Genomic DNA, 7380 nt, shown 5'->3' on the forward strand with positions numbered 1-7380 from the left:
CTCTTCCCACACTCTGAGCACGTGTAGGGACATTCCCCGGTGTGAACTGACTGGTGGATGATCAGACAAGAGCGGACACGGAAGCGCTTCCCACATTCCCTACACACATAGGGTCGTATCCCACTGTGGATCATCCAGTGGCGGATCAAACTGGAGCTGGCGGTGAATCTCTTCCCACATTCCTCACACTCGTAGGGCTGTTCCCCCGTGTGGGTCTTCTGGTGGCGGATCAAATTGGACTGGGCGCTGAAGCTCTTCCCACATTCCCCACATTCGTAGGGACATTCCTCGGTGTGGATCCTCTGGTGGACAGTCAGGCGGGATCTGGTGCTAAAGCCCTTCCCACATTCCCCACATTCATAGGGACGCTCCCCGGTGTGGATCCTCTGGTGGACAGTCAGGATGGAGCTGGTGCTGAAGCTCTTCCCACATTCCCCACATTCATAGGGACGCTCCCCGGTGTGGACGGTCTGGTGGATGAGCAGATCCAAGGTGTCTCTGAAGCCTTTCCCACATTCCCCACACTCATAGGGCCGTTCCCCCGTGTGGATCATCTGGTGGCGGAGCAGGCGGCACCTTTTGAAGAAACTCCTCCCACACTCCAAGCACTGGTGGGGCTTCTCCCCATCCTGGAGCTTCTCATGGACCACCAGCTCAGAGCCCCGGCTGGATCTCCGGCCGCTTTCCCGGCTCAGGGTGGGTCTTTCCTCCTCAGAGCACCCTGGGCTGGGTTTGGAGCTCCTCCTCCTGCAGGTTCTCCGTGGCTTTTCCTCCCCGTTGGATTCCTGTCCCGTGGAGCCGCTCAAAACAGCCTCTTCCACGAGGTTCTGACCCGGGGATTTGTCCTCCCTGGTCTCCATCCTCAGCTCCTTGTCTGGGGGAGGAAGGACAAGGAGAGGATGGGATTTGCCTCCGTGCCAGAGGGAAGGGGAAGGAGATCCCCCCAGTGCGTCCCCGGCAGGACGGCGTCGGCAGCGGGGTTGTCCTGCAGCCGGGGGCCAGGCTGGGCTGGGAGATGGAGCAGGAGAGAGAGGGAAAGGGGCACTGACTTCCTCCTCACCTGCCTGGCTGTCCTGGGGCATCTTCCTCTTCCTCACAGCCTCCTCCTCCTCCATCCGGCCAAGGTTTGGGAATGAGAAATCCTGGTCTGGGGGAAAAACAAGGTGTGAGTGCCTTGGCTTTGAAGGTCCCACTGCCCAAATCCATCTCCAGAGGTCACCGCGGCTCCGGTGCCCACAAAAATCCCCAAAGCAGGAGGCCAAAGAAACTCTCCCGGCACTTCCCCCGTTCCAGAGCCCTTCCTTTGGGGGGCCCGTGGCTCCTGGGGACGCCCCCTCCCCCGGCTCCTGCTCAGCCATGCTCAGGGGGTGTCGGGGCTGCCAGGGCTCATCCTCCCCCGATTCTGCCTCGGCTCCCGGGGCTCCCGGGCTCCCTTCTTCAGCATCCCCCACTCCACACACTCACGCCTTCCCCTCCCCTCCCCGACAGCGCTCCGAGCTTCGCCCGACCCGGACCCCACTCATCTCCAGGCCCCACCGCCCCTCCAGGCTGCCGCAGCTCCCCCAGCTCTGCTCTCGCCCCTCTCCCCATGCCGGGGCTCCCGCGCTTCATTCCCCGCCGGGACCGGGCCATTCCCCCCGGGACCGGGTCATTCCCGCCGGGACCGGGCCATTCCCGCCGGGACCGGGCCATTCCCGCCGGGACCGGGCCATTCCCACCGGGACCGGGCCATTCCCCCCGGGACCGGGCCATTCCCCGCCGGGACCGGGCCATTCCCGCCGGGACCGGGTCATTCCCCCCGGGACCGGGCCATTCCCGACGGGACCGGGCCATCGCCACCTGGACACCCCAAAACCCCCCCAAAACTCCCCCAAGGGCCATTTGCGCCTCGGCTCCGGACTCCTCCAACATCCAAAAACATCCCCTCATCATACAATAATGATATATAATATAATATAATAATGTTATAAATGCAAAGGCAATTTTGGGATAAAATCAAAGAGAAATTTATTAATAAACAATAATAAGTAGAAACAGCGATAAAAACCCACAATAAAAAGATCAGCGCAGCGCTGGGTAGACAGGGGTCTACACCAGAGGTATAGGTTTCCCAAATCCACGTCTGAGCATCCTCAGGATTGGGGTTTTATAGGATTTTTAAGTCCTCATGCCAAAATTCCAGGCAGGTTCCATTCACCAAGTGTCCTTGATTGTCCAGTGAATGGATTTCCTGACATAGAATGATGACATTATTTCGTGTCCGGCCAGAATCTCCTCATATGCAAAGGAGACTCTGTGTGTTGCAATGTTAGGTTTTTCATGACAGGGTGGTGGAATCCGGGCTGGTGCCGATGGGTATCTCGGCCGGGTTTCCTCCTTTGTCTCCCCTGATTGCTTTTTCAACACAGAAATGTTTAAGTCTGGCGAAGTCTTTCTTTTGGAACTTGTCTTTTCCCACTGATCGGTTTCTCTACCCACTGGAATCCGCAGGGCGTTGCTTGGGTCCGGAGGTAGATAATTTCCCGAGCTAGTTTCATTGTTTTCCTGATGGTCCGTGTCCTGTGTGTTTGTTTGAGTTGATGGGCCGGTTTGGGTTAGTTATCTTGGGCGTTGCTGGCAATCAGCAACTCCTTGGAGAAAAGCCTCATCCTACTTTGAGGAGAGGCTTTTCCATGCTTTATATTTTGTTTTGTTCCTACAAAACATATCTTTCTTATATACACTCCGAATTTTTAATACAACAATAATTTATTACAGTCCCCCACCTAATAATTTATCACATTTAAAAATTCGTTATTTTCACACTTTCTTTTAAAGAAAAGTATCCTTTTCTTACTCTTTTTCATCATCATTTTTTTCTTTGTTTAATTGTCAATTTCAGTGGTCAGCATATGTTCGTTTTCAAATTTTTCTAAGGCCTTTAATGCCTTATCACTCTCTTTCTCTTCTTCTAAAATAAGTAATTTAGAAAGAAGGGCATTTTTATCTTGTGATTTTTCCGGATCTATTGGGAGGGCGGCAATTTGCATTCCTTGCACTACAGATTGTATTAGCCTAATCAGACAAGGAATTAAACAAGGCAAAAAGATGATTCCGGCTATTGAACATCCTATAAAGAATACTAGCTTTTTCCACCAAGCCCCTTGCCCGAAAATTTGGTCCCACCAAGAGGCTTGTAGAATAGAATTCCATTTTTGAACTGGCGCATGTGCCACTTTCTTGATTTCCGCAGCTAGTCCCTTTATAGTTTCGCCATAATCATCTATTTCCATGCAACACTCTGATTCATTAAATCTCCCGCACACCCCTCCCTCCTCAGCTAGCAAGTAGTCGAGAGCCAGTCTGTTCTGGTAAACAAAGGCCCTCATTTGAGAATGTTGCCTTGCTAGGAGTTCCAGGGCTTCTGAGGTGTGATTTGAAACTACCTCCATTACCGCTTGCAGTCGAATAAGCCGATTGAGGAGATAAATGGGGGTTCTATAACCCCAACTGCCATCATTCGCCCAAGTGGCCGGGCCATAATATTGTATGATTCTCTCGGCCGGCCATTCCTCCTCGTTCCATTTCTGGCTCCCTCCTGCTATCGGTAATATCTTTTTTAGGTCCCTCTTTTGTCGAGCTAAGGTTTCAAAGAGGGGAGCCCCTAGGGACTTACTTTCACCTTTTGGTAGTGTAAAGAAAAATGGCCGAATTAGTCCGAGTGTGCATGACCCTTTCCACTTCCGAGGTAATTCACTGTATGCCTTTTTCCCGCATATCCAGTAAATTCCATCGGGAGCTTCCCAGTTTTTATTAGTTTTTGCCGGATCCTCCCAATAATCCCTCAGGCCTATGAAAGTATGGAAGGGATTGGCCCCTGGTTTCTTGTTCCAACATAATCCGATAGTCTCTATCCACTCGCAATTGTTTTCCCGATAGGAGATCCAATATCCTTCGGGTGATTCCCGGTGCCAGATTTTTGTTTTCTTTTCTGAGTTTACTGTGAGGGTATTCACACATGGAGTGTATCCTACCAAATCGGTAAACTCTTTTCCCTCCCGGCTAATGCAAAAAGTCCCAATTATTCGGTCATCTATGACCCATCCTTCTGGCCTCCGGGTTGTTTTTGAGAATTTTAATTCTGTCCCTTTTAATATTTGTTCCGGGGTCAATCCCTCTCCTTTCCATGGCCATCTCTCGGCTGATTTTAAGCCACCGCATATCCAGCAGTTGGATATACCTAATTCGGTGGCTATTTCCTGCATTAGATCAACAAACAAGTTTTGGTTGGGGCTGGGTAATTTCCAATTATCGTATTGTCTTTCTAATAGTTCATATTGTTCACTGAGAGAGTTTAACCTCTCTTGCTCCAGCCTTTTCTTTTTATTTTCCATTTCTTGTCGTTTTATGTCTATAGCTATTTGCTTTATTTTACTCTCTGGATCTAATCCCTTTTCATCCTTTGAAAAGCAGAACACTGGGTCAAATTGAAGACACGAGTTCTCATCATCTGACTTCAATAGTTCCAAAATTATGGGTTCATTATTGAACGTCAGCCTTGTCTCGTGTTTCACATTTTTCCCTTCCCAGTACAATTTTCCCCCCATCATGCACGGTTTTAAGTTTGCTTCATTGTAGCATGTAGGGTTAACTCGGTGGTATGCCAAAAATGTCGAATGCTTCTTTCCCCCAATCCAGACAGTCTTATTACACTGTCCACAGACCTCGATTGGGGGAATTCCCTTTATTTCTCTTTTGTTTCGGAAGCGGGTCCTTACAACCCCTATTCCTTCCAAGTTCCGAATGGGTTTTTCCTTGATACTTACTCTCGAATTCGAGCACCAGATTTTCTTTTTTGATTTACACAATTCGAACTGAGTGCCGTTTAACCAACAAATACCTGCATGTAGTTCTGAAGGGCACTTGGTCAAGAGCTCGTTTTCTGGGGCAGTCTGACACTGCTCACACTTCCCCTGGGGAACCTCCCCTGGGGGGACCTCGGCCTCTATTTTCTTGATCGAGCACATGACTAGGCTCAGGGACATCAGGATTCCCCACAATTGCATCCCTCTGCCATTCCCTCCGCCCGTACAAAAGTATACGGCGGGGATAACCATCTTCCCGGCAGCAAGGACTGTCTTCAGGGGCCCTTGATGTCCTGATGGCAAACCTCCGCTTGAAGGTTGCCCACCGAGATGCTTTAACTGGTTCAAATCTGCAAGGTACTTTTACGGTCCTCCGACACTCAATTTCCAAGGGGTCTGCTTTGCAATCAAGCTGACCCCCTAATCCTTTTTGATAAAACAGGAACCACTCCTGAGAGTCAAGTTCCAAAAGGCCCGCTCGAGTTGCAAGTATCAGGAATCGATTGGTCTGGTCTAACTCCCTTTCATAGCACCTAGTGCACAATCCCCTCGGTTTATAACCCCTTATGCAATGAGTTACCCAAATCTGCTTACAATAAGCGCACTTAAAATGTACAAACGGGAAACAATAACAATCGCGGATATTGCAACTTATCCTTTCGCTATTGTTCATTTGTGGTGCCTTCGGAGCTTGATTTTCAAATCTCCTGGCGGGGTGGTGATCTTCCACTCGGGGGCTTGGCAATCCGGAACCTTCTTGGCCCGAGAGGTGAGTCCACCCTTTCTCGGCCATTCGTACAGCAGTGTCCGTGGTCAGGAGAACGAGGAAGGGGCCTTCCCAATGAGGACTGAGGGGAAGTTCCCTCCACACTTTAATCAATACTTTGTCGCCCGGCTGGATTTTGTGAATTGGAAATCCCAATGTCGTGCTTTGAGGAATCAATCCTTTTTTCCGGAGTTCTGCCAGTAACGCAGCTCGTTTCGCCTCTTTGTCCGCTAGATTGTTTCCCCTGGTGTGAAACCGCCACCCAGTTTGGTGTCCTTTTACATGGACTACGGATATCTCCTGGGGCTCTCTGATAGCTTCTAAAATTTGTTTAATTATTTCTCCATGTATTAATCTTTTTCCCTTGGTGTTTATTAAACCTCTTTCTTCCCATATTTTTCCGAAAGTATGCACTACCCCAAATGCATACTTTGAATCCGTGAAAATAGTTCCCCTTTTTCCCTTCAGGCCTTTGAGGGCTCTTAAGAGTGCAAACAGTTCACAGGCTTGAGCCGACCAGCATGCCTGCAAGGGACCTGATTCTATGATTTGTTCGGTCTTACCATTTATGATGGCATAACCTGACTTTCTTTTTCCTTCTACCATTTTTGATGAACCATCAATGAACCATTTTCCCCCCCCTTCTAACTCTTGATCTTCCAGGTCCGGTCTTACCTTAGTTTGCAATTCTACTGCTTCAATGCAATCATGCAACAGCTCACCTGTTGGTTCCCCAAACAAAAACTGCGCCGGGTTTTGGGCAGTAGTTGTTCTCAACTCGAGGCCTGGTGAACTAATTAGCATGGCTTCATATTTCAGAAGTCTTGAATCAGTTAGCCATTTCTCGGCTTTTTGTTGTAAGATATTTCTTACATCGTGTGGGGTGTAGACTGTTAAAGAGGCTCCAAAAGTTATCTTTTTTGCTTCCCCAACTAACAGAGCTACTGCAACAATTGCTTGCAAGCAAGTAGGCCACCCTCGACTGACTGGATCTAGGATTTTTGATAAAAATCCTATGGGCTTTTTCTTTTCTGCCCACTCCTGGGTCAGAACTCCTTGGGCTGTTTGTCCACTTACATCAACAAATAGCTGGAATTCTTTGTTTGTGTCTGGCAAGGTTAGAACAGGGGCAGTTATAAGTGCAGTTTTCAATTCCTGAAACTTGCTTTCATCCTGAGTGGTCCATTTCACTCTATCTGTGTTTAATCTCTCATACAAAAATTTTACTTTTTCGCTGTATCCTTCAATCCACTGTCTGCAATATCCCAGGAGCCCTAAAAATTGCCTGATTTGTCTTTTCGTTTTTGGGGCTGGGAGTACGAGAATCCCGGCCACTCTGTCAGGATCTAACATCTTTTTCCCCTGAGAAATCCAATGTCCCAGATATTTTACCTCGGGCTCCGTAAACTGCAGTTTGGATTTTGATACTTTCAAACCCTTTTTTCCCAAAAAATTCAACAATGAAATTGTACTTTTTCTGACTTTTTCCTCCATGGTTCCAGCAATTAATAAATCATCTACATATTGTAAGAGCTTTGTCTCTTCCTCTGGAATGAATTCAGTAAGTAATTGTTCCAATGCCTGTCCAAATAAATTGGGTGATTCCACAAACCCCTGGGGGAGGACTGTCCACCTTAATTGTTGATTTCTGTTCGTGTCCGGATCCTCCCACTGAAAGGCAAAGAAATTCCTACTCCCTTCATCCAAAGGACAAGTCCAGAATGCGTCTTTTAAATCAATTACACTGTACCATACATCCTCGGGTGAGAG

The 7380-nt window shown here is 48.6% G+C and overlaps 1 protein-coding gene across 1 annotated transcript in view; it reads right to left on the reverse strand.

Moving 5' to 3' along the window:
* LOC131591008 (zinc finger protein 501-like) overlaps positions 1-1567 on the reverse strand; it is a 2050-nt gene extending 483 nt beyond the window's left edge. The window contains exons 1-2 of the mRNA XM_058861427.1: positions 1061-1567; positions 1-874 (exon numbers count right to left, since the gene is read on the reverse strand). The exon at positions 1-874 is cut by the window's left edge and continues 483 nt beyond it. Coding sequence (XP_058717410.1) covers positions 1-874; positions 1061-1358 — 1172 coding nt within the window. The 5' untranslated portion in view covers positions 1359-1567. The remainder of the gene's footprint in view (positions 875-1060) is intronic.
* Between the last annotated feature and the right edge of the window lie 5813 nt (positions 1568-7380).

Source organism: Poecile atricapillus, chromosome 36 (assembly GCF_030490865.1).
Source record: "Poecile atricapillus isolate bPoeAtr1 chromosome 36, bPoeAtr1.hap1, whole genome shotgun sequence".
Classification (NCBI taxonomy): Eukaryota; Metazoa; Chordata; class Aves; order Passeriformes; family Paridae; genus Poecile; species Poecile atricapillus.